General features: G+C 37.9%; 1 protein-coding gene and 1 pseudogene across 2 annotated transcripts in view; both read left to right on the top strand.

Moving 5' to 3' along the window:
- The window catches only part of COL21A1 (collagen type XXI alpha 1 chain), a 122,722-nt gene extending 105,836 nt beyond the window's left edge, over positions 1-16,886 (top strand). For both annotated transcript variants that reach the window (XM_023513144.1, XM_003789660.3), the window contains 10 exons: positions 1,107-1,160; positions 1,542-1,613; positions 4,565-4,600; positions 8,791-8,835; positions 11,687-11,719; positions 12,287-12,433; positions 12,523-12,577; positions 13,108-13,308; positions 14,084-14,161; positions 15,639-16,886. In XM_023513144.1, coding sequence (XP_023368912.1) covers positions 1,107-1,160; positions 1,542-1,613; positions 4,565-4,600; positions 8,791-8,835; positions 11,687-11,719; positions 12,287-12,433; positions 12,523-12,577; positions 13,108-13,308; positions 14,084-14,161; positions 15,639-15,826 — 909 coding nt within the window. In that variant the 3' untranslated portion in view covers positions 15,827-16,886. The remainder of the gene's footprint in view (positions 1-1,106; positions 1,161-1,541; positions 1,614-4,564; positions 4,601-8,790; positions 8,836-11,686; positions 11,720-12,286; positions 12,434-12,522; positions 12,578-13,107; positions 13,309-14,083; positions 14,162-15,638) is intronic.
- Positions 16,887-17,336: 450 nt separating this feature from the next.
- LOC100952506 lies at positions 17,337-27,430 on the top strand (annotated as a pseudogene).
- The last annotated feature ends 326 nt before the right edge of the window (positions 27,431-27,756 follow it).

The raw sequence follows: 27,756 nt of genomic DNA, 5'->3' as shown, positions 1-27,756 counted from the left end.
AAGGAAGAGATAAGGCTGAAGTGGTGATAAATCTTTAGAAAATTCAAATTTTGGTTGTATTACTTTTTAAAAAAATCTGTCAAAACATCTATAAGACTACTTTACCCTACTAAATTTCAGTTTTTAGGAATTATGTAAATGATATTATGATTATTAATATTGTAAAGTCATATAACTTACAACCAGTCTTACTGGTGTGTTTCAGTTTAATCACTTGTAAAGTTAGAAATTTTAAGGAACTATTATTCAATCATTCAGTAATGCTATAATGTGTTAAATACTTCAGTTAAATCCAATATTACGTTTACAAGTTTCTTACCATGAATAACCTAGAAGACTTTTTAAAAACTGAAACTGAAGTTGATTTGCTTTTTAATTAGGAAACCCAAGTTGACCCTGGGTGATTGTTGCCCTGCCCCAGCAGGTGTCACACCAATCTGTTTAATTATGGGCTTTTGCCAAACACTGGGTTGAAACTTTCGGTATCAAGGTTTTTTAAAAACCAGAACTGTATATGACAATCTCTCCTTATTAGCCAGCAGGCTTGGTCTCCTTATATTCAGTTTTCTCCTTGTATATTACATTCTGTGCTCTGTCAACTTTGTCTTGTTCTCTAACTTCCCATCTGATTGAAAGAACTGAACTGGAATCCTGAAAAAGAGCACTAAGTAAATACTTTCTGATTCACATTTCTTCAGAAAAGCCATTGTATCTATGACGCTAATTTTATTTTCAATTGCATACTGAAAGTGACTCCCACTGAGGAAGTGAAGCAGGAGAATGATGAGGAATTCAGCCCAGAGGATGCTATTAAATTACATGCGGCCCACCTGTGCAGGTGGAGACTAAACTTCTTAATGCCAGTCCCCACTGATTGGAATCTTTTCCCTTATACTTGAAGTTACTTCAAATATGTGGACTCACTTCCTTGTGTAAAAGGGTTTTTATTAATAAATAAGCTTCATATACAGAGTCTATATTTCAAACAATTAGAAAGTTAAAAATGGAAAAATTATTTAAAATATATTCCCTTAAGTGGCTATCTCAGGTATATTGGGACAACAATTTTTTTTTTTTTAATTCAAATGTTTCTGATGCACTGACAGGGGAACAAAGGTGAACCTGGATTTCAAGGAACACCTGGTGCTTCTGGGCTGAAGGTAATTGTGAATTTTATACCAAGCAAATGCATTTTATAAGGTATAATGTAAAAAAAATCGATTTTGAGGAGGAGAAAGAGTAAACAGATAAAAACAACCTATGTTTATTAATTTTACTATGTTATTACTTAATTTACTTTTGAAATTCTAAGGTCTAATAAAAGTATCAACTACTTACAGAATTTTAAAATATGAAATGCTATCAGAATTTTTCAACTGGCAAAGACAGAAAATATAAGAAATTTTATTGGGATTCCACTAAACTCTTTACTGTATCTACAGTAATAACTGTTAAGAAGTGTTTTAACCATATATTTTTCATTTGATGGGTTTATGCATAAACAGTTGGTCCTTGATCTCTATGGAATTTTTGTTACTCAGGGAGAACCAGGAGCAATAGGTCCCCCAGGAGAACCAGGATACGTGGGTTTACCTGGAATTCAAGGGAAAAAGGTATGCATTGATTAGGAGAATAATTTAAAACCACGTACATGTAAGTTTTCCTTCATGAAATTAGTATAGTAAGACGGGTTATATTTTTGATGATTAAATGCCCTTTTTTGGGGGGTATGTAAAATGTGTTTGGTCTCATGCTAATAGCTATGGGATCTTTCATATTCCTCTATGGGAATAGGACTTTAATCTATTTTGATTTGATTTTTGTGAATGGTGAAAGATAAGGGTCTAGATTCATTCTTCTGTATGTGGATATTCAGTTTTCCCAGCCAAGCTCATTGAAGAGATTGTCCTTTCCCCACATAAGTTCTTGACACTTTTGTCAAAGACAAGTTCACTATAGACATATGAATTTATTTCTGTGTACCCTACTCTGTTCCCTTGGTCTATGTGTGTTTTTATACCAGTACCATGCTGTTTTGGTTACTAAAGCTCTGGAGTATAATTTGAAGTCAGGTGATGCGATTCCTCCAATTTTGTTCTTTGTGCTCAGGATAGTTTTGGCTAGTCTCAGTCTTTGATGGGTCCATATAAATTTTAGGATTTTTTCTATTTCTATAAAGATGTCATTGGTATTTTGATGGGGTTGGCATTGAACCTGCAGATTGCTTTGGGTAGTATGGGCGTTTTAACAATATTGATTCTTCTCATACTTGAACATGGAATATTTTTCTATTATTTTGTGTCCTCAATTTCTTTCTTTTTATATTTTTCATTGCTGCATTTTTTCACTTCTTTCATTAAGTTTATTCCCAAATATTTCATTTTATTTGTAGCTATTATAAATGTGATTAGTTTCTTAGTTTCTTTTCCGGATTATTTGTTGTTGGCGTATAGAGATGCCACTGTTCTTTATATTGCTTTGGTATTAATATCAAATTGAACTGGATCAATTTGTTTATCAGTTCTAGTAGTTTTTGTGTGGAGTCATTAGATTTCTCCAGGTATGAGATTATATGGTCTGCGAAGAAGGATAATTTGACTTCTCCCTTTACAGTTTGGATGCCCTTTCTTTCTTTCCCTTGTCTGATTACTGTAGGCAGAACTTCTAGTACTATGTCGAATAAAAGTGGTGAAGGTGGGTGTCCTTGTCTTGTTCCAGATCTTAGAGAAAAGGCTTTCAGTTTTTTTCCTTTAGTATGATACCATGGGTCTGTCATATATGGTTTTTATCAAGTTGAGGCAAGTTATTTAATTTTATTGAATGCTTTTCTCCATTGACTGAAATGATCATATGATTTTTGTTCCTCATTCTGTTGATACAATGTATCACATTGATTGATTTGCTCATGTTGAATGATTCTTACATCCTTGGGATGAATCCCACTTGGTCGTGATGAGTAATCTTTTTACTGTGTTGTGGAATTCATTTGCTAGTATTTTGTTGAATATTTTAACATCAATGTTCATCAGGCCTATAGTTTCATGTGTGTGTGTTTGTGTGATTGTGCCTCTTGTCTGGTGTCAGGGTGATACAGGCCTCATGGAAAGAATTTGAGAGAATTCCTTCCTCCTTGATTTTTTGTAGTAATTAAAGTAGGATTGGTATTAAATTCTTTGAATCCTTGGTAGAATTCAGCATCGAAGCCCTCAGGTCCTAAGTGTTCCTTTGATGGGAGACTTTATTAGTGCTTCTATTTAATTACTCATTACTGGTTTCTTCAGGTTTTGAATTTCTTCCTGGTTCAGTCTTGGTAGGTTGCATGGGTCTAGGAATTGATCCATTTCTTCTGGGCTTTCTAATTTATTGGCATACAGTTGCTAAAAGTAGTCTCTAATGATCCTTTGAATTTCTGCAATATCAGTTGTAATCTCTATTTCTTATTTGGGTCAAGTAAGGGAACCTTGACCTGCATGTGAAGTACTACTACTGTTTGGAAGTTTTCAGGAACAACTGATGCTCATGTACCTAAGAAGTGCATGTTACTGCTAATGCATACATTTCAGATTAAAAGTCATATACTGGCTTTTATTCTGGAAAGAATATAAACTTTTATGTCTCCATCTTTATATCCCTTGCTTTAGTTTTCCTACCCGTTCATTTTCTATCCATGACATATTACCTACTTGGCCCCTAGAATATTATGTAGAATATGATCCTTGGCTTTTTTGTTCTGATGAGCAGTAGGCAGCACTTCTTGAGACAGAAATAACCCCCTCTAGCAGCAATTAAGTGTTAGACTCTCAGTGAATGTTAAGGAAATGGACTAAGAGAATCCTCTTGTTCAAAAATTTGCTATTTATCAAAAATCTATATTTTCTTTGTTGTAAACACAAAACTAAACTCTATATTTAAATAGCATGATGAAGTAGAAATGAAATTTGGAAACAGCGTCAAAGCCCAGCTTTGGGCAAGCGCTTATCTTTCCTGATCTGCAATTTCATTGTTTAAATACAGGAGGACATTGTACTAGTTGGTCTCTAATTTTCCTTCTAGCTGAGATATTCTGTGAAACTTATTATTATGAAATATGAATTTTCCTCCAAAAGCTCATTTTGGAGCATGTGTTTTCTAAAATATCATTGAAACAATATGTTTTACTTTGTCATTGTTTCCAATAAACTTGTGGCTACTAATAGCTTAATGGAAGATTTTCTGTTTGATTTCACAAAACAACATCTGTCAAAATGAGTGCTCTCTTGTTAGTTTGTTTAACCTCAGACTGTGAACAATATAGAAAAGTTTTCTTTTTTTCTGGTAACGTAAAAATTGTGGTGAATTTGCTTTGAATGCAGGAGCACAAGAAAGCATTCTTCTAGAATATCATTTTGACATAATATGGTGTTGCTCTCTCCCAAATATTGCATTAGGATCAGCTTCTGTGTAGACAGGCACTTGTGGAACTTGTTTGAGACCTTATATTTTTGTCCGCTGATGAACAATATGTTTATTTGAAAGGACACACAATATTCTAGATTATGACATATATTAAATTGTTTTTTCATAGGGGGACAGAGGAAACCCCGGTGAAAAAGGTGATCAGGTATGCTGCTCATTCATTTATACATACGTTTATGTATTTATTTATTTTGCTTAGAAATAAAAGTGGAACTTTTTTAAATATTTAATATTAAGTAGATGTTTTTCAATATTTGTTTTTATTATTGGAAATTCATTGAGGGTACAAAGAACCAGGTTACATTGATTGCATTTGTTAGATTAAGTCCCTCTTATAATTATGTCCTGCCCCCCAAAGGTGTGTCACACGTCATGACCCTTTCATCCCTCTTTCCTCCTTCTGTCTCTATGCTCTCCCCGTCCCCCATCCCCACCATGTACTAAGTCATTAATTGTCCTATATCAGAATTGAGTATGTAGGATTCTTGCTTCTCCATTCTTGGGATGCTTTACTAAGAATAATGTGTTCCATTTCCATCCAGGTTAATACAAAGGATGTAAAGTCTCCATCTTTTTTAATGGCTGATTAGTGTTCCATGGTATACATATACTACAGCTTGTTAATCCATTCCTGGGTTGATGGGCATTTAGATTGTTTCTACATTTCAGCGATTGTAAATTGAGCTGTGATAAACAGTCTAGTGCAAGTGTCCTTATGATAAAATGATTTTTTTCTTTTGGGTAGATGTCCAATAAAGGGATTGCAGGATCAAATGGGAAATCTAGTTTGAGTTCTTTGAGGGTTTGCCTTATTGCCTTCCAAAAGGTTGTATTACTTTGCAGTCCCACCAGCAGTGTAAAAGTGTTCCTTGCTCTCCACATCCATGCCAGCATCTACAGTTTTGAGATTTTGTGATGTGAGCCATTCTTGTGGGGGTTAGATGGTATCTCAGGGTGGTTTTGATTTGCATTCTCTAATAATTAGAGATGATGAGCATTTTTTAAAAATTTTGTTTTTTTAGAGACAGAGTCTCATTTTGTCACCCTCAGTAGAGTGCTGTGATGTCACAGCTCACAGCAACCTCCAGCTCTTGGGCTTAGGCAATTCTCTTGCCTCAGCCTCCCAAGTAGCTACAATGAGCATTTTTCCATATGTTTGTTAGCCATTCATCTGTCTTTTTAAGAGAAGGTACTATTCATCTCTCTTGCCCATTGATATATAGGATTGTTGGCTTTTTTCATGTGAATTAATTTGAGTTCTCTGTAGATCCTAGTTATCAAGCATTTGTCTGATTCAAAATATGCAAATATCCTTTCCCATTGTGTAGGTTGTCTATTTGCTTTGGTTGTTGTCTTCTTGGCTGTACAGAAGCTTTTTAGTTTAATTAAGTCCATCAGTTTATTTTTGTTGTTGTTGCAGTTGCCACAGAAGTCTTCTTTGTGACATCTTTCTCCAGGCCAATATCTTCAAGTGTTTTTACCATGCTTTCTTTGAGGATTTTTATCATTTCATACCTTAAATTAGGTTGTTTATCCATCTTGAATCAATTTTTGTGAGTGGAGAAAGGTGTGGGTCTAGTTTCAGGCTTTTACATATGAATATCCAGTTCTCCCAGCACCATTTATTGAATAGGGATTCTTTCCCCCATTTAAACATTCCAGATTGTTTTATCGAAGATCAGGTGGCTATAAAATGTTAGTTTCATCTCATGGTTTTCTATTTGGTTCCAGATGTCTATGTCTCTATTTTTGTGCCAATACCATGCTATTTTTATCACTATGACCTTGTAGTACAACCTAACGTCTGGTAGGCTGGTGGTCCCAGCTTTGTTTTTATTTCTAAGAACTGCCTTAGCTATATGGAGTTTCTGCTGGTTCTATACAAAATGAAGAATTATTTTTTCCAAGTCTTGAAAGTATGATATTGGTACTTTAATAGGGATGGCTTGAATCTGTAGATTGCTTTGGGACATATAGACATTTTAACAATGTTCATTATTCCTAGCCATGAGCATGGTATGTTCTTCCCTTTGTTAATATCTTCTGCTATTTCTTTTCTTAGGGTTTCATCATTTTCTTTATAGAGGTCCTTTACCTCTTTTGTAAGGTGTATTCCTAGGTATTTCATTTTCTTTGAAGCTACTGTGAAGGGGATTGTGTCCTTAATTAGCTTCTCATCTTGGCTGTTGGTGTATACAAAGGCTACTTATTTGTGGATATTGATTTTTCTATCCTAAGACATCACCTTATTTTTTGATGACTTCTAGGACTCTAGTGGTTGAGTCTTTGGGGTTCTCTAAGTAAGTTCATATCATTGGCCAAGAGTGAGAGTTTGACCTCCTCTGCTCCCATTTGGATGCTCTTTATTTCCTTCTCTTGCCTGATTGTATTAGCTAGAACTTCCAGCACTATGTTGAATAGTAGTGTGGATAGAGGACAACCATGTCTGGTTCTAATTGGAAAAGCTTTCAGCTTTATTCCATTCAGTAAAATATTAGCTGTGGGTTTGTCATAAGAAGACTTTGATCAGTTTAATAAATGTGCCATCTAGGCCTGTATTCTTCAGTGTTCTAATTAGAAAAGTATGCTGCATTTTATCGAATGCTTTTTCCGCATCTATTGAGAGGTCTTTGTTTTTGCTTCTGTTGACACGGTGAATTATGTTTATGGACTTGCGTATATTAAAGCAGCCTTGGGTATATTAAAGCAGCCTTGCATCCTTGGCATGAAACCTACTTGATCATGATGTATGACTTTTTTGATGAAAAGATATAATTTATTGGCTAGGATTTTATTGAGAATTTTTACATCTATATTTATTAGTGAGATTGTTCTGAAGTTCTTTTTAGTTGGGTCTTTTTCTGGTTTTGGTATCAGGATGATGTTTGCTTCATAGAACGTGTTGGGGAAGTTTTTTTCCTCCTCTGTTTTTGGAATAATTTCTGCAGTATGAGAGTAAGCTCTTCTTTGAAGTTTTGATATAATTCTGGTATGAAGCCATCAGGACCAGGGCATTTTTTGTTTCTATTGCAAGACTTTTTATTGTTTCTTTGATCTCAGTGCTTGAAATTGGTCTGTTCAGGAGATCTATTTCTTCCTGGGTAAGTCTAGGGAGAGCGTGTGATTCCAAATATTGATCCATTTCCTTCACATTGTCAAATTTCTGGGCATTTCATGAGTTTCTTATCATATTCAGAGATATCTTTTGTATTTCTATGGCATCTGTTGTTATTTCCCCTTTATCATTTCTGATTGGGGTTACTAGAGATTTTACTTTTCTATTTCTAGTTAGTTTGGCCAAAGGTTTATCTATTTTATTTTTTCAAAAAACCAACTCCTTGTTTCATTAATTTTCTGAATGATTCTTTTGTTTTCAATTTCATTAATCTCTGATTTAATTTTGAATATTTCTTTTCTCCTGCTGGGTTTAGTCTTAGATTGTTGTTCTTTTTTCAGTTCCATAAAATGGCTTGTGAGTTTGTTGATGTGCTCTCTTTCTGTTTTTTGATGTAGGCATCTAAAGTGATAAATTTTCCTCTCAGGACTGCTTTTGCTGTATCCCATAGGTTTTGGTAGCTTGTGTCTTCATTGTTGTTACTCTCAGTGAAGTTAATGATTTCTTTTTTTTATCTCTTCATGCACCCAACTGTCACCCTACTTTAGCATAAGGTAGTTTAATTTCCATGCCTTTGTGTGGAGTTGAACATTTTTGTTGGAGTTGAGTTCCACCTTTATTGCCTTGTGGTCTGAGAAGATACAAAGTAAAATTTCAATTCTTTTGATTCTGTTGAGGTTTGTTTTGTCCTCATATAGTCATAGTCAAAGTCAATATTTTTCTCACTGGTCCCCTGAGTCCATTCTACTTCCTTTGCCCCCTAATTTTATATTAGAGTTAGCTACCTCATGGGCACCTCAACTTCATGCACTGAACATTATTGTATCATTGAAATTAATAAAATGTCCACATCCACTGGATTTTCAAACTGTTTTCATAGTTTAAAATGAATCTTATATTTGTCTTAAGATGAGTTCAGAACATCCTTGTGTTAATGTGGACTCAGCGGAACATCCTCATTATCTAGAATTATTTCATGTTCATCCTGAATCAATTATTTGTTCCTCTCTCTTATTGATTTTAACTTTGCTATTAGGATGACTTTCCTTTACTCCTTCTTCCATGAACGACCAACTTTCCCATCTCTCACATAATTTAAATCTTTGCATCATTGCTTTTGTGACATTTCTTCGGGACTTCCAGGTAACACAGATTGTATTGTGCATGTGATTACTTCATAAATTGTCAAACTAATTAATGATGCTTATTAAATGTTAAAGGGCCAAAAAGGAGAAAGTGGAAGACAAGGAATTCCAGGGCAACAGGTAATCTTGTTTTTCCTCTGACTGCTACATAAGTGGGCAATGCTGAGAGGGGGTTACTTGTAAATAAAAGTAGACAGTGAGGAGCATAGATACAACACACATTCTAAGTGTACAGGATGAAAATGTAGGTATGATGGTGATAATGATTTCCTTTAATTGTTTGTTTTATATTTTCACTTCTCCATCCTGATAAAATCAGCATCTGTGAAATTTAGTTTTCAATGCTTTCTCCTGCCCAAGTAAATGCCAGAGGGTGGAAAATTCCACTTATATCTTGTAGTTGATACCGGCCTAAATAACACTCAGCCATCCAATTGCAACATCTATACACTTTCTGGTTAGTCTTGATTTTCTTCTTGAAACGTGAATGGTTAGGGTCACACGCAGTGTTGGAATGTACTTGTTTCTGTCCATTTTGTTCAGAGGTGCTTACTGCTCTAGAGGTTTATTAAAATGCTCTCTGGGGGGTATGGGTTATGGAACAGACACATTATAAGACTGCATTGCATCTTCCTGACTAAACTCTCTTCACTGGGGAGTTGTTCCCTGAGTCTGCCATGTGGCATGTGAGTTTAATCAGAGCCACGGGGGACTCAAAAAAGCATAATAAAAGTGATTGGTACTCATATAGCATGTTTGCTGCTGCACTACCTATAGTTTGAGTGATGAGCTTAGTTCGACTTGGTCTGAACTGAAAGGACAAGGTAGGTGTGAGTCTTTCCATGTGGTAGACCTCGTTCTCTGAGTGTGAGTGGGAGGAAGATTCAGCAATTACCCCAGCTCTGGAGATAGAGGGATAAAACTGTGTATCAGTGTTTCTAAGGACAGGGACATCTGTCCCTTACTTGGAGGAGTCTGTGGAGTCTTGGGGACTATCATGGGACCTTATGCTTCCAAACTCTCTCCCCCATGATCTCAGATGAAAGATGTGTGCTCAATACTAAAAAAAGTTGAGAATTTGCAAGCTAATAGGAAGAGCAGAAGTAACTGAGAGAACTGAATAGAATTCACCTGAGTACAATTACGTTCAATACAAAATGTCTTCTGATTTTTATCTCCTCCACTCTGCTAAAACCCACTTGATGACACAATCAAACAATTCTTTCCCTATTCCTCTCTCTAGCAATACAGATCAACCCTCTGAGTTTCCTAAGTTAATTACACAATCATAGCTAAATTGCTATTCTCATAGGACTGCTGCACCTTCCTCCATTCAGTCTTTACAACCCAGGTTTTTAACCAAAAATTGTAACTCACAATAACTATTTGGAAAAAAAAGATATTTCCTTTGGAATTTGAGCTAACAACTTAGCTAGTTCAGCTTGGCTAGATGTCACTTCCACCAAGGTTCAAGGTTCTAGTAACTTGTTTTTCTTTTCCTCACATTTCAAGGAACCTAGGGTGTCTACTCTCTTAAGGCAGAATTTGGGTCCCTAGAAAGCTTCTGGCCCAGATTTGTTGGAAGCCACCCCTCCCACCACTAGGCACTAAGTCTATATGAAGTAACCAGGGGCCAGAACAGCTGCTGCTTTTCAACAGCTGAACAGGCATTCCAAGCTTTTCATGTAAACGAATCTTACCAAATGCTGCACGTGTATAATTTTTGGCCCTCATATTGTGAATGGAGTCCAAGTGAATGTTTCTCTTACAAAATCATCTTAATGGATTTTCAGATGACAGCTGTTTTCAGTTCCAGCTCTAATTCAGTTGTCATAATGAGAAATTACAATTTTATCTTTTCCCTTACATGGGCTCCAGTTGTAGAATTATGTCTGGTAAAGGTAAGGGATCACCCCTGCATTTCTTCAGAAACAGAACCTAAGAATAGCCACACAGAACATCTGTTATTCACCAGTGGATTTTTACATAAAATTAAATATTTGGTGTTTTTATGCTGACATTTTTACTTGAGAATCTACCTTTCTTTGTGACAATTTTACCTGCTTCTTTCTTTCATGTGTCTAATGTAAATACCATGTTTAAGGAACCTAAAAATCAAAAGATGTGCCCAAACTCAAACTTTACGTGAAATGTTAGCCATCCGATTTCATATTGAATTGCAGCACTTCAGTTTTTACTTTTAAAATTGAATAAGGAAACTGTACTTGTGTTTATGAAAATTATACCTCTTTTCCTGAACTGATATTGGGTGATTTTAGACCACAAGTATACAATGAACTTCAAAAATGGAAAATTTTCATGCCTTTCGTATAGATAGAGATTTTACCTATAAAGTGTCATTGGAGTGACTATGTGAGAGTGTTGAGTGGGAACGAATTTAATAGAGCCATCCAGATGCAGCTAGTAGTTACAGTGCTGAGCGAGCTTTGTGCATGAGCTCTCTAGTGTTTATGTCATTGGGGAAAAAAATCCATATTTTACATTACACTGCTTCTCTAGTCTCTTAATTACCAGCAGTGAGGGGTTCAGGCACAGGACAAATAGGTGTTTTCTCTCCTCCAAGCCACTTTGAATAGTATCTTTGCTTTAACGCATTTTTTATCGATAGTCCTCAATCAAAAATTAATTTTCATTTTCCTTAAAAATTGTAATATAGTTTAAAGTCCAGTAGAATTTCATCCTAAACTACATGATTTGATTTGCATCTAAAGATGAAGCAGTTATGCACATTAAATTTTTATATTATTCAGATAACATATTTTCTAATGATTAGCCTCCTTTAAAAAGGCAAGAAAGGGTCTCTTATATGTATAATTCTGTCACTAATCCTATCAATGTTTTCCAAACTGAATATTAAAGTTAGATTAAATACAGAGTAGAAGTTGCATACCACATTACTAGTACTGTGACTTCAACATTTATTATAATTTTTTCTTATTAATTTCCAAAGGGAATTCAAGGCCATCATGGTGTAAAAGGAGAGGTATGTTTCTTCATATATTAAGCACCCCTTTGTCTAGTCCTCATTGCTTGGATTTTGATACTGTGGAGAGCTAGCTTTGAATTGCAAATGGAAAATGTCATGTTCCTAATTAGGGATTTTCAGAATATACGGATTTATACTGAATTAGATATGAAATGTCATATGTTTGCCAATATCATTGGTTCATCTTCCAGATGGGGAGCTGAATTTTTCTGCATATTTTCAATAAAGAAAATTGTATGTTTCTATATTTGTCCCACTTGAATTCAAGCTCCTTGGTAACGTCATCAGGCCCCTTCTTTTGTCTCTGGTTCTATGCATATTGCCCATATACCATACTCAGGAAATAGTAGGTGTTTGCAGGGCTGGCTGGTTATCTGTAAGGACAAGCAACAGTTTAATATGATGTGCTATTTCTCTTCTGGCCAATGATCCAGGTTCGCACACAGTTTCTACATAGCTCACATATATACATCTGCATATACGCGTATTCATAGTCAGACTTTTAAGGACTTTAATGAGGCTGAAATATTTACTAGAATTTTTAAAGATTTCTTTTGGTTTTAGAGAGGTGAAAAGGGAGAACCTGGTGTCAGAGGTGCCACTGGACCAAAAGGAGAATCTGGGGTGGATGGCCTGATGGGGCCTTCAGGTCCCAAGGGGCAACCTGGGGAAACAGGTCCTTCGGGACCTCCCGGTTTGGATGGGAAGCCCGTATGTATTCTGTTTCTTTCACAGTTTTTAGGTTTTCATTGCTTTTTACTCTGCATGTACATGTTATAACCCTTAATAATTTGATGCAGGGGAGAGAATTTTCAGAACAATTTATTCGACAAGTTTGCACTGAGGTATTAAGAGGTAAGTCCCAAATGTAGAGTTTTAATTCTGGGTTTCAAATTACAAAAGAAATAAAAATTCTTGGTAGAAATTGTAGAAGACATGAGTAAGATAAAGAAGAAAATAGACAATATTTCTAAGCCCCTGTCTATTTTTTATAATGAATATTTTTATAAAGATGGAATATTACATATGTACTTGTAATCTTTTTAATAAAGTGATTTATCACTATTTTACCATTGCTTAAATTTTCTTCTGAAACATAATTCTTGATAATTTGATGAATGCAAATGGGTGTCTATAATTTACTAATTTGTTTTAGAGGGGCGACTTTCACTTTTATCCCTATTTTAAGCAATTACTACAATAAAATTATGGCACAGAGCAATGAATATTTCCATAGTTAACTCTTAGAACTGAAATTATTGACTAATATATGTACATATTCAACATTCATAGATCTCTTTTCCATAAAATGAAAAAAAATTATTAGGGATATTAACTTCAAATCACTATTGAAATATAAAGGGTGGGTTTTCTTTGCTTTTAAGCCCAGCTACCAGTCTTACTTCAGAGTGGAAGAATTCAAAACTGTGATCATTGCCAGTCCCAACATGGTTCCCCTGGTATTCCTGGGCCACCTGGTCCCATAGGCCCAGAAGGTCCCCGAGGCTTTCCTGGATTGCCAGGAAGAGATGGCGTTCCTGGATTGATGGGTGTCCCTGGACGCCCAGGGGCCAGAGGATTAAAAGGTACTTAATTTGTTTGAAGAAGCAAATGGAGGGTATTTTTTCTTTCTATTTACATCCAATATTCATTAACTTTGTTTTCATGAAAGAAAAAAAAAATGAGTGATTCTGTAAGTCTTTAAATTTGTCAACTGAACTAAAGAGCAATTATTTTATATTCTTGATATAGTATTCTCCAGTAGAGAGGCCAAAATTATGAGCATGTGAAATTACAAATTAGAAAATTTTGACCATGCACTTAGAAATTTTGTGTGAGTCTAATAAGGTATCTAAATGGGAAATCGTGGGCACCATTTCCTTTATTTCAGCTTTGATACCTTTTCCCACTATTACCTTGTTCAATTTTTTTCTATTATACAAAGAATTATGTTTTGCAAGCAAACTTCCTAATAGCTCACAACTTATTTCTCCTTGCCTGTAAGTGTTTACATGAAATGTTGGTTGACTCATCTTTCCTTTTTGTTTACTATTATGTGAACAATTTGATGTTTTGTGAAAGTAATACAAGAATAGCTACGGTTAACACAAGGACATAGTAATCCCAAACCATCATCTTTTCGTAATATTTTATTCCCATTGTCTTATATCTAGAACACTGATAATTTTAGAATTTTTTACTTCGAAAATTGTTTCCCATTAATAATAAAAAATAGGTGGCAAGCTATTTTTAAAAGACATTTTTTCCCCCGATGTGTATTAACAGCTTTGAAAGGAAGAACCTAGAAGGCAGTGATTTTATAGTAAAAGTAAGTTTGCTCACATTTTTGACACTCTGCAGGCCTCCCGGGAAGAAATGGGGCAAAGGGCAGCCAAGGGTTTGGGTATCCTGGAGAACAAGGCCCACCTGGTCCCCCAGGTAAGAACTGGTATGTGCTTGTAAGTGTGGCTGTACTTTTTGCTTTAAGAGAAATCACTGTAGATCTATGTCAAATAATTTGAAATCGAGAAATTTCTTTTCATTTTTGAGGGATTGACATTTAAGGCATTGATGTCTAACTTTTAGAATATTTTTTGTGTATTATCATATACTCATGAATAATTCAGGATCATCTCTTGCTAATTATTTAGAAAGTCTAATGTCTACTCTTTAGAAGAGCTCTAGAATGTTTTTAGTCCGTACAAATATTCTAGAGCTCTTCTACAAAGTAAATATTAGACGGTTTACCTAGGGAGTAGACATTAGACTGTTTACCCACTGTTTACCTAGGGTACAATATTGGTTAATCTTTACGACTCTTAGGGAAGTAGAAAAATGCTAAAGGGAACTCTTAAATAACCTCTTATATTAGTCAATGTTGCCAAGCTTCAATTTACTCACTTGTAAAATGGTGATAAAAGTATTATATGAATCAAGACATTATTGGAATATTAAATGAGTTACTGTATGTAGTGCTTGAAGAACAGTACATGATAATCATAGTTACGTTTTCAATAAGGCTTTAGCTATGGGTATTAACTCATGAGGCTTTGAGTGGATTGAATGATTTAATACTGTATATATAAAATACTTAGACCAATACCTATAACCCTAGTTAAGTTCTAACATGTTTATTAGCAGTAGCAGCAGTTCAGTAGAGTAGGAGGCACTTCAAACCACTCTTTTGCATCGCCAAACCCGAATGTTTTGTTTTGGTTATGTTGAATCATCTTTAAATGGCCAACATCCTAAGTTAACTTTCTTTCCTGGAACATGGTAATTGAACTAATCAGGCAATGGCTCACAAATTAATGTTATAAAATATTAAAGCTATAAAACATTAAAACAAAATTGATTTTATGAAATGCTAAAAACCATGTCAATGACCATGGTACTGCAACAATGACAATGTACTTGGATATAGAAACTGTATATATTTATATGTGCATATGTATAAAATATATGTGATATACATATATAATTTAATTATGGAAATAGTCATTTTTATTTCAGAAATGGCACAAAATGGAGTTAAGAGCTTTAGTTTTCCTATATATGTATGTATCACCAGCTAATTTATGATATTGGCAAAAGATAGGCTGAAAGGAAGGAATAAGTTTGGACAGGCCACAAATTAGAATATTAAAATGTCATCTTAATGTGTTAATCAGTAGCATGATTGATATATAAAGGGTCTAGCCTAGTTTAAAAAAAAAACCTGATTATTTTTGGATGGTTCTTTTCAGCGAGAAAAGCATATAGAATTAGCAAGAGAATTCTTCCTCTTTTAAATTAATGCAAATATGTAAAATGTTCAAGAGGTTTTATTTTCAAGTTTAAATTTCATGCAGAATCAGTTACTTTGCCATCAAAAACCAAAGTCCTCTGTTCACATGCTGCCAATGTCCTATCTTAGGTCCCGAGGGCCCTCCTGGAATGAGCAAAGAAGGTCCTCCAGGAGACCCAGGGGTCCCTGGCAAAGATGGAGATCATGGCAAACCTGGAGTCCAAGGGCCACCGGGCCCCCCTGGCATCTGTGATCCGTCTCTGTGTTTTAGTGTGATTGTTGGGAGAGATCCGTTTAGAAAAGGACCAAACTATTAGTGTCTGGCGCCTCATTCAGCAGCCTGGGCATGGTGCTTTTCTTTTGTGGTCTTTTGCATCTCAGGAAGATACCCAACAGTGATCCCTTGAAAAGAAACTAAAGTACCTCGGTGTTTTTATTTTTTTCCTTATGGAAAATTATATACAAGGTCACATATGCTGATTTTAAAGGCTCCTCAATCATTTGGAGTTTTTCGATTGGTAGCATTGATTACATCTCAAGGGTTCCTTGTAAGGTCCATTCATGTTAATCAAAGTTGAACATCAAAATCCACCATTGCCTGTTAGCTGGTCGATTTTCATCACTGTGAAATATTTCACATTCAGCTTCTGTGCAGTAGCAGTTTGGGTTCAATTTCATGTGAATTTCATGTCTCACATCTCCTAGCTCAGGCTTCTACATTACCCAAAACGTATATTTGGTCATTGGAAAGAAGATCAGGGCTGATATTCAGCTGGGTAAGACAATATTGCCCTATTCGTCATTTACTCCAGTGTCTGTGCCAGTTAGTTAGGGTCCGTGGACTACTTGCCGTTCTGTGTTTTAAATATCATCACCGAATAAGATTAATGTATTTCTTATTTTATTTTAAAACTCTCAAAGCAGATTAATGATCATGCTGAGAAAGAGTACTAATTACATTGGACATGGTCAAAGTCAGATAATATTAAAAATATTTGAGAAAAAATGTTTCATTGTACAATATATTGAAAGAAAATGTAAGTTCACAAGGTCTAAAAGGAATTCTTACTTGTTGATTAATAGAAATCTTTGGTGTATACCTTCATTTTCCATTGCACTTATTATATGTGTATGTTCATTTATGTTAGTTTTCATTGTAGCAAAGCTAATGGAAATAAATGCTCTAGTTGGAAGATATGTACACAAATTCTAAAATGTCTCGATATTTTTAGCAGACTTTAAAATATTATGAGTAGTTTTTGTGCATCATTCCTAATGCTTTTGTAAGGAATAGAATTTGTAAGGAATTTCATTTTTGTCATGCTTAAAATTGTGTTACATACTTGTCTTTTGGAGTACAATAAAGTTTTGTACAGGTCCCATTGAAGTGTCTTTTTTTAAAAAAAATATATAATTTTAGCTGATTGTTGACTGTATTATCACATGGTCATTTTTCATGGATATAAGTAATAGACTGTTTATTCTTAAAAAATGTGTTTGTCTGAAATAAAAACTTGAAAGTTGAGTTGGTGTGCTACTCACCTGAGCAGGTGCCCTACCTGCTTCCTAGTGATCAATGTTTAACTACATTGACATGTAGATTCTACCACTTTCCTGAGAACTTTGGAGGAGACTAAAGTCCATGAAGTTTAGAAGCTGAATGAACGTAAGGCTTGTTTTGATGTTCTATCTATAGCAAAGTCCCAAGCATAGGCTCAGGCCTAAGAATTTTATAACCCCTGTTTTAAGTATGGCATTTGCTGCTAAGACCTTGTAAAGTAGCAGAATAAGGTGATTTTTATCATATTTTCAACCAACATTCACCCCATGGCCATCAAGTGCCAGATACAGAGCCTGGGACACAATGGCAAGATAGATAGAATCTCGCCTAAGGGATCTGAGACACAGGTAAGTAAACAGGTGATCTCAATACATGAATTCTGGGAAGGAGAAGATATTGTAGACACATATACCGTAATGCTGTGGGCTGAATTATGTCTCCCCGAATGTGTAAATTGAAGCCTTGACCCTCAATGTGACTACATTTGGAGTTAGGGCTTTTAGGAGGTAATGAAGAGGAAATGAAGTCATAAGGATGAATTGGGGCCTTTATGAGAGGAAGAAGAGCTTCCTCCCCTCCCTCTCTCCCTCCCACACTCCCTCTCTCCCTCCCTTCTTCTACCCTCCTCCCCACCCAGGGCCACACAGGAAAGAGGTAGCTCTCTGCAACCTGGAAGGGGGCCCTCACCAGAGCCAGACTTTATAGGCACCCAGTCTTGAACTTCCAGCCTCCAGAACTGTATGGAAATAAATTTCTGTTTAAGCCTCCAAATGTGTGATACTTTGCTATGGCATTACCTGCTGACTAGTGCAGATAACGGTAAACTAGGTGGTATCAGCTTATCCAAGTCATGTTAAGATAAGGAAGATGAGCAGAGGAAGGCTAGAAAAAGCATGGAATATTTCAGGAAACACAATTACACAATTTATGGAATGTAAGCCATATTCTTTACTTTGAGTATCTCTATTTTATTTTCCTTTTCTTTTGAGATAGGGTCTTGCTTTGTCACCCATGCTGGAGTGCAGTGGTGTGATCCTATGTCACTACAGGATTCTAGGGCTCAAGCCGTCCTCTGGCTGCAGCCTTCCAAGTAGCTAGGACTACAGGAACATGCCACCAGGCTCAGCTAATTTTTTAAATTTTTTTGTAGATATGGTATCTTGCTATGTTGTGCAAGCTGGTCTTGAACTTCTGGCCTCATGTGATCTTCCTGTCTCAGCCTCCTACAATGCTGGGATAATGTTTGTGGGCCACTGTGCCTGGCCTCTGCTTTTAAAATTAGTATCTCATGATGAAATAGTCCCATAATTTATAACAGTAGATGTTACATCCCAGGATAGTTTTGCCTTGGTTCAAATTGCCTGAGTTCAAATCCCTGTTATCTGTTTCTAGCTGTGAGTCTCCAGAAAATTTATATACCTCATTCTACCTAAATTTCTTCATACGTTAGGAGAGGGATGTTAATAATATTTACCTCTTAGTGTTAAAAGGAATAAATGAGATGAAACAAAAGAAATTATTTAGTGTAATGAAGACAGGTTACCAGAACCATACAGAAAAATGTGGATTATCAAATCTTAAGAGTAGAAACTTTAAAAAACAGATTCAAAATATTTTATATGTGTTTAACTGACTGAATAATGTTAATCTGTTTCAGTATTTTTGAGAGTTAAACTCAGTCGTTAGGGTAAAAATAATTCTCAGTCAAGGCTATCTTTGCAAGATTTTAACTATTTTTACCTAAAACAAAACAGGAAATATTTAGGAATAAAAAGAACTGTTGGGGTTTATGGTTTTGAGATACTGTCTTTTGTTCCTGATACTTAGAACTTTGCTACATACTTGATTTAATTTTCATTATTGAAAGGTTTTCAACTGGAATGAGGCTGGAGCCCAACATTTGCTCCCCAGTAGAGGGCAGCAAAATCCATCCATCCATCCATCCATTCATCCATCCATCCATCCTTCCTTCCTTCCTTCCTTCCATACATCCTTCCATACATCCATGAGTACGTACATATATACACAGACAAGCTAGATAACCTTTCCTCACTATATTACTCATATTATCCCTACCTATCTTTAGCCTGGACATTTTCTTCTTTTTGTAAGTATGGTTATAATTTAACCTCAAAACAATTATTCCAAAGAAGAAATACTATTTTCTTAAGTTGAATACCACATCACAGTTAATGAAGTTTATATTTTCATGTCTTCCCTATAAGATTTATCTTTGCATGGTTCCATTTCTTAAAAGTGCTCTGGCTGGGAGCTTTGACTAATTCCTCTGATCAATAACTTCATTGTCAAAGGAGAGATTCAGTGCTCACTCAGGATAATCCTTAGTTATGGATCTGGCCCACTGGCCATATCCTGCCTTGGGGAGATAGGAAGCTGTTCTTACCATTATGTAGAGATTGCAATGTGTAGTCAAAAGACGTGCCCCCCCACCAATGCTGATACTATAGGTAGAATAAAATGTCAACACAAGAGGTTAGCAGCTCAGTACCTAAAGCAAGCATCAAGAACTTCATCTTTAGGTACTGTGCAAATGGGATGGGAAGCTTGGAAAGGAACCTCACATGATGAATCTTTTTTGCAGTTCTAAGGGAAATAACCAGAAATTAACCCATGGTTTAATTTAGCTATAAAATCTCTTTCAGATATTGTAACAAAATGTTATCTTAAAGCTCTGTGGAACGTTTATTTTGCCCCAAATAACACGTTCGAAGTAAGGAACGGAACTTTAAAGATAACCCACTAGTAATTCCTGGGTTACGCCTTCCCAAAGGTAGGTTTTCACAGAAAAAATAGTGAATAAAAAGATTCCCACATTCCCATATTGATATTTTAAGTAAAGATAACAATTTGAAGTAGGTGACTAAAGGATCATTCTGAGTAAGGAAAGAACTGAGAACAATAACTGTTTTTTTTTTTTTTTTTTGCAGTTTTTGGCTGGTGCTGGGTTTGAACCTGCCACCTCCAGCCTATGGGGCAGGCACCCTATTCCTTTGAGCCACAGGCACCACCCCCAGTAACTGTTTTTCTATCATGTCCCTAGTTCATTTTGAAATAATGTTTAAAAATCTAATTTGGAGAGTGTCTACAGCTGTTATTGACATTCAAAGTAAATGATGACATATATCATTTTGACAAAAGGTAAAGAGAGTTCTGTGACATCTGACCTTGAATGAGTTTGATAACTTCCTGAATCTTTTTTTTTAAATTTATAAAACAAAGGTCTAAGTTACTGTATTTTTCAACCCTAGCTATACATTAGAATCACCTTGGGAGCTTTAAAAAAAATGCCCTCACTTGGGCTTCATCCAGAGGTTCTGGTGTAATTGGTTTGCCCTCCAGGCAGAAGAAATAGCTTATGGAAAGTCCTTGAGGCTGAGGGCATGGCACGTGGGAGTGAAAGTCATTCTACAGTGTTGGGGTTTAGAAAGCTGGAGGAAGGGGGCTGCGAAAGATAAGGTTAGAGACGCTGGGGGCTGGGGGTCGGATAAGGAGGCCATTATCAAGGAATCTTGCTGGTATTTAAGAAGGAATTAGCTTGAAGAGATTAGCATTTTAAATTGGTCACTTGGCTATACAGGAGTCCTCCCTTATCTCAGATAGTTTTAAGACCTTTAGCAGTTGCCTGAAACTTGAGATAGTACTGAATCCTATATGTACCACTTTATTCTTCGACAACTCACAACCCAAAGGAAAAATTCCAGCAAATTTTACCTGAAATCCAAAAACCCAGCATGTTTTTCGTGTGTGTTTTCTTTTTGTTTCCCAGTGCTTGGGCCACCCTTCCTCTTGTCCTTTAGTTCCTTGTCAGAAGCTGTCGTGAAAGCATCTCATGTGATTGTTGCTGCTAATTTTACGCTCTTGTGCCTGTTTTGTGTTATTTTTTTCTATAATAACAACGAAGTGTGTTTGCCATGGGTCCTAAAAAGTGTAGTGAGGAAAGTAAGAGGAAGAGGAACGCTGTTAGAGCTAGGGATGAAGTTGAGAAAGATCTTAATCGCTAGGCATCAAAGCGGTCCACGTGGGGCTTGATCTCACTACTAGGTTGTGGATGCCTGAATCAGCTGTTCATATGATTTTAAAAAATAAAGAAGCTATGAAAGCAGCTGATGTGGCAAAAGGGTTTATGAGGCTGACCTCTAGGAGATCGAAAAGTATAGACGAGATGGAAAAACCCCGCTTCCTTTGGATTAATGGAAAACAGCTGGCTGGTGAGGTGATTTTCTGAGATGATAATTTGTGAGAACGCCAAGGTCTTCCGATGATTTAGTGGAAGGCGCACCTGATACTGGGGCTCAAAAGGAGGAGTTTCGAAGCCAGGAGGGGGTGGTTTGAGAACTTTGTGGAAAGGACTGGGATCCGTAGTGTTACCCACGGAGAGGTTGCCAGTTGTAACTCAGAAGCAGCAGAAAAGTTTGTGAAGGCGTTTGAGGACTTTGTGAACAGCGAGGGGTATGTTTCTAAGCAAGGGTTCAATTGTGACAAAACAGGCCTTTCTATTTTTAGGTTTCTGTATTTTTAATTTTATTAATTTACATTTTTATTCAAATATTGTTAATATTTTACCTTAAAATCTAGTGTATTGACTATTAAAATCATTTTGAAGCTTCGAGTTTGTGGGACCCAGGAACAGATTAACCCAGTTTTCTATTATTTTATTTTTATTTTTTGCAATTTTTTTTTTTTTTTTTTTTTTTTTTTTTTGCCGAGGCTGGATTTGATCCACCTTTGAGCCACAGGTGCCGCCCCAGTTTCTATTATTTTAAAGGGGAAAAACTGTCTTGAAACTCAAACCATTTGGGACTCGAATGGGGCTCTGGAGCGGATTAAGTTCAGATTCCAAGATATCACTGTACATATGTATGACAAAATTTAATGTATAAATTAGGCATAGTAAGATATTAACAATAATACAGTAGATCAATTATAATAATGTACTGTAATAAAAGTATATAACTTTAGTATTTCCCACCCTCTCTTTTTATCTCTCTCTCAAAATATCTTACTGTACATGAAATTTTCCAAACAAGGTTGGTGGCAGGTTGATTCCAAACCTTAAAAATCAAAACCATATGAAAAGTCAGGGACCAGTGGTGTTGAAAGTAGGCAAAGTTGGAAGTGGAGAAGCTGATTGAATGTCATTACAGTGGCACTGAGGATAATGATGAAAATAATAGAGGGAAAGGCAAGCAGAGGGGATAGAAAAAAAAAAGCCATCAACTTATTAGTTCTATGAACATCATGGACACTTCAAGAATGTACCCACAGCCTTCTCCGTGGCTCCAGGCAGGGGAAGGCTTACTGTTACATAGTGTGAAGTGAATGAATGAACCCAAGGCTTTGCACCTTGTTGCTCACCTCATTTGCAGGGCTCAGGGCTGTATTTTTGAGGGGTCTCTATTGAAAATGTTGGTGGGGTCGGAGTGCTGACGCCTGAAATGTGAATGGGAAACTGTTTATTCGGGCTACTGTGGGGGCAAAACATGCCACTATTTTTTCTGACTCTGCCGCTAATAGTGACCAGACATCCCCAATCTCAAATCGTAGTCACACCAGCCTTTTTTTTAACTGACAGTAACAGTGAAATGAATCCATTTTTCTTTCTCTCTGATGCTTAAGGATTCAAGAGAATATTACCTTCTTTGTGGCTGTGGTCCTTTGGGAGCATCTGATGGTTAAAGTGTGGTGGCATTTGTCAGGGGCACAGGTGTAAGGATGTGAAGGGTAGGCTGTCCTCTTAGGACTTGCACACAACATTAACGTGGGTTATATCTGATGAGGAGTTGAAAGTCTATGTGAGGTAGGTGTTATTTTGGCTAGAAATGCTTAGTTAAGCACTGCTTAAAATACAAGAATACACTCCAGCCTCCCCAGATTAAATGCAGTGGGCCTAAATTCTAAGGAGGAAACACTAAAACCTTTAAACCAGAAATGGTAAGTAGAAGTTTCTGGAGCCAAATCCCAGCAAAATGTTAATGGTTGCTTGGAGAAATGCAGAATTAAATTTAGACGTCATGCTCCTTGGTGAAGGGCAAAGTGGTGAATGAAAGGGGTTGGGGAGCAGAGGAGAAAATGAGGATCTGGGGTGGGGGGAGCATTGGACTCCAAAGAAAATCTGTTTGAAACTGATTTTTTTCCATCTGTGACATCTCCCAGGGATTTTTGAGCAACAAACTAGAATTTGTAACTTTGATAATACTTTTATTAATTTTGGAATTAGCTGCATAAAGCATGTAAATCTTGTACATTTTCTATAATAAAGAAATTCAGAGGCAGGTTTTTTTTTTTTTTTTGGGCAGAGTCTCACTTTGTCATCCTTGGTAGAGTGCTATGGCGTTACAGCTCACAGCAACCTCAGACTCTTGGGTTCATGTGATTCTCTTGCCTCTGCCTCCCAAGTAGCTGGGACTGACTACAGGCGCCTGCCACAATGCCTGGCTTTTTTTTTTTTCTTTGCAGTTTTTGGCTGGGGCTGGTTTTGAACCCACCACCTCTGGCATATGGGGCCAGCACCCCCCTCCTTTGAGCTACAGGCGCTGCCCTGCCTTGCTATTTTTTAGAGTTGGCGTCTCACCCTTGCTCAGGCTGGTCATGAACTGTGAGCTCAGGGTGATCCACCCACCTCAGCCTTCTAAGTCTGGGATTGTAAGCGTGAATCACTGTGCCCGGCCAGATGCAGGTTTTCCACGGTTACATTATTAGGGGAATAACAAGCACTCAAATCTTAGTCCTTCTGTATCTAAAAGTTGGGCCATCAGATTATCCTTCCCTATGAGAACTAAACATTAAGTGACAGACTTTTATGATTTTTGTTTATTTTAAATGATTTCTCCTACTTCTCATGGCGAATTTAGTGATTAAAAAAATCTTGAAACTCTGAGCTCACCTTAAGCATTATTAAAAAGGGAAAGAGATTAGGCTTCAGTGTCCAACTCACAGGTGAGTCTTCTGTGGTTACCTACTACCAGGCTCTTAGTGGAAAAGTCTCCCTTGGACAATACAGGAAAACAGAAATAGTCCCAGATCTAGAGATTAAAAAACATATATAACTTATCCTACAGGTGGCAAGTCAAGAAGTGATAGAAACCAAAGAATTCAGAGATATTAAATGTAATTTCAGAAATATTGTCAGTAATGTATTTTCTTAGGATTCATTAAGCTTTTGTATTTGAAAGAACTCAATGAACAATTGAGCTGTAAGGAAGGACTGCCCTGTGCTTTGAAAAGAAAATGATTGTTCCCTTCACAATTGAGGGATGAAAGGGTCAGAGGGAAGTTTGGTAGGAATCAGCTCACTCCATAGAGCACATCTTCAAGGTTAACTAGGAGAGGATTAACTAGCTTTAGGAAGGGAATGGGAGAGACCATAAGAAATAGTGATGGGGCTTGGATGGTTCTGCCATAGGGAGTAGGTTTTGTGACAGAAGTGAACTTGCAACAATAAACCCCCTTATGCTCACACAGGGAAGAGCTGAAATGCAAGGATGGTTCACTTTCCCCCATGTTTTATTTCTATAATTATACAATGGGTCTAGCTATGAAAATAAAAATTGGGATAGAAGAGAGTAAGGAGCAGAGTGTAACTAAGATCACAGATCTTATGAGTTAAGACTGTTTCTAGATGCCAGGTGGTAAGGCTAATTAACATTTTGTTTCTGCAAACAAGTAATATGGAAGAAAAAAGAAAGACTGGTTAAAAGATTGTTGTGGATCAAAGGAATGAATGTTAACCAAATGAAAGTGGCCACACCTGTGGCTCAAAGGAGTAGGGCGCTGGCCCCATATGTCAGAGGTGGCAGGTTCAAACCCAGCCCCAGCCAAAAACTGCAAAAAAACCCGAAAATCTTCTGAATTTATTTTCTTTAAAATTTTAGAAACATTTGAAATTATTTCTAAGGTAACTTCCCAGGGATCTTCTTGATAATATGTTTAATTGCATTCAAGACAACCTACTTGTCCTTTTCAGCCTCTCTAAATTTAAGTGGCAGCAGCTAGTCCAGATGGATTTAACTGACCAGCTCTTCACACCTGTGGAGTGGGGCAGACAGCTGGCTCTGAGGAATTTTAGACCACATCATTCCATGACTCTGTTGTTCATTTTAAGGCAAACAATAGTAGTTAAAATTTTGGAGGCTTCACATTCCTGCTAATCGGTTAGTCATATCTAAGAGGGAGGTATAGAAGGTGGCAAATCTATATTCTGATTGATTCAGAGCTCACCTGGGAGGAGGGATGATTTCTTGGTTTGGAGAGGGTGGGACGTACCAGGGGAAGAGGCTGAGGTGGACTGTGGGGGTGAGGTACCCAGCTTAGCCAGTCTGGCCCTGCGCCTCTGATCTCAGATTCTGGGTGCTGCATGTGGAGTACAGGTTCCCAATGGAGGGGCTGCGTCCTTGGGATGAGATTTGGGGTAGTGTTAGATGGGGTTAACGGGGTGCTTTGGGGAACTTTCCGGATTCTCTTGAGAGGACAGGTCTTAGCTGTTAGAACTCGATCCCTGGGGTGATAATTGGGAATCAATAGGGTGATCTCTGAAGGCTGTAGGCTTGAGCTTCTGAGGCTGACCTTTGAGGGTGTCTGAGATGCCATGGATGTTGGGGTCCAGAGAGCCTGAGATTTTGAGGGCTGACATTTGGAGACGTAGGGTTGGGGTTATCACAGGACTGCCCTGAGTCTTTCTCACTGTCATGTCTCGGCTACTTTCCCTGGATTTCTACTGGATTGAGTTACAGGGTCTGAAGGCCACAGGGAAAAGGTAGTTCTCTGAGCCACTGCAAGCCTTCTTCCCAGGGCTGCAAGACAGAGGAGGGCGGGAACTTGGGAGGCCTGATTAGACTGGGTCACCTACTGGTTCTGTCAGGGCCTGAGGCATGCAAATGTGTGTGACCTTCATCTCAGGTAGGGACCCCTGCCCTGATGTCATGAGTACCAGTGGTAGGGACAGAAGTGGGAGGGGGAAATGGAGGTATCCTAGGAGGCTTGTGGCCCCTTACCCAATAAGCTTCCTGATTTTCCTAGGCCTTCCCTGACATACCTAGTACAAAACTCTTCCCTTTCTGCTTTTACACATTGATGGGCTGTGCCTTCATCAACCTCTGCATCTTGGCTTCACAGAATGCCTGGGCTCAGCTCACATTCTGGAAGGTCAGCCAGGTATGCAGGCTTGGGGCTATTACACTCTGGACAGTTGTCCTCAGGACCCCAACTGTAGGACCTCCAATGGTTACACCTTTCTGAGAGAAAGTAAAGTCCCCATTCTTCCTGTTGGACACAAAGCTGGGCTCTGGAAACCTTTGAGCAATGCACAACCTGCACAACTGTCCGCATCAGCTCCGTCTATCCCCCAGAGTCCATCTGCTGGCTTCTCCTCCCTTTCTTTCCTGTGGCTGGGCCTGCCACCAAGCGGCGGTGACTCAGGTGGGCTGGGGCACTGACCCCAGCTAAGTGTTTCCAAACCAGCCCGACTTGGAGTTTTCAGTTTCTTACTCCCACCTATGCAGCCACAAGGTAAGGCACCATCTCTGTATCTCAGATCTCTACCCTGCCTGCCTCCTGTTCCCATTGTGTTCCTCAGATATGGGCAGGTATGAGGCCTGGTAGGTGTTTCAGGAGTAGTTTTACAGAGGCAGGAGAGGATTATGAGTAACTGGAACTTGACAGACTTTTAATTTCCTTTCTCTGAGGGCCCAGTGTCAGTGTCTGTGTCTGTGATCTGGGCTGGGGCCACAGAGGAAAGAGACCCTGCTCTGTGGATTCACAGCCTGCATATCCAAGGAGAGGAGGCTTGGGGGGGGTTGGGGGTGGATGGAGATGAAGATGGAACCTTTCCTTAGGAACTGCCAGTTTCAGGATATAAGAGCTGGCTGGGCTCTGCTTTGGGGACCTTAGTCTGGGCTCTGGGAAAGAGGGGGAGGCCGGCTTTGTCTAGTACGGTCCTGCACCCAATTCTCAGCTATGAGGATGTACAAGGGCTCCTGATACCTCCCAGACATGGCTCACTTTGTTCTCCTGCCATCCCTGCCAGCTCTGTCTGCTGTTCCTGAGCCTTATGATGGCTGCTATCAATGCTCACTGGCTGGAGCCCCACACCACAGTTGCTATGTGGGCCCTGCAGACTGTGAAGAAGGAGCGGGGCCTGGGCAGGGAGGTGGCAGGTGGCCACCAGGGCCCTGACCCCTACTGCCAGCTACAGAAGAAGGACCCCAAATACAATGCCCTCCACCAGAATTTCTTCCGCTATCACGGCATGTCCTCCCTTTGCAATCTGGTCTGTCTCCTTAGCAATGGGGTCTGTCTCGCCTGTCTTGCCCTGAGCTTTAGGAGCCTCTAGCATGGACCCTGGATGTCAATAAATGCTTCTTTGGGAAAAAAATATTTGGAGGCATAAGCTTACATAAGAAATGGTCGCAGTCTCCAATAATAGCCGGAAAGTATAAAAGGTGAATGCTGCTGTCTGTCCCCAGGAAATGTGAATGGCCCCCTGCAGGTTCTAAGTGTCCTGGAAGCCTACAGGAAAAGCAACAGACGCCCTGTTGAGTTCTCTCAAGGAGGACAATACTGTAAGGAAGCTAAAACAGACACATTAACAACAGATAAAATTGACTCAGTGATTTCGAAAACATTCTTCCTGTAGTCTTCACAGCTCCCGAGGAATAGGGAGTTTCATGC

The sequence above is a fragment of the Otolemur garnettii genome, unplaced genomic scaffold, assembly GCF_000181295.1.
Source record: "Otolemur garnettii isolate 467f Iridium unplaced genomic scaffold, OtoGar3 scaffold00035, whole genome shotgun sequence".
NCBI lineage: Eukaryota > Metazoa > Chordata > Mammalia > Primates > Galagidae > Otolemur > Otolemur garnettii.
This window is presented reverse-complemented; position numbering and strand designations above follow the sequence as displayed.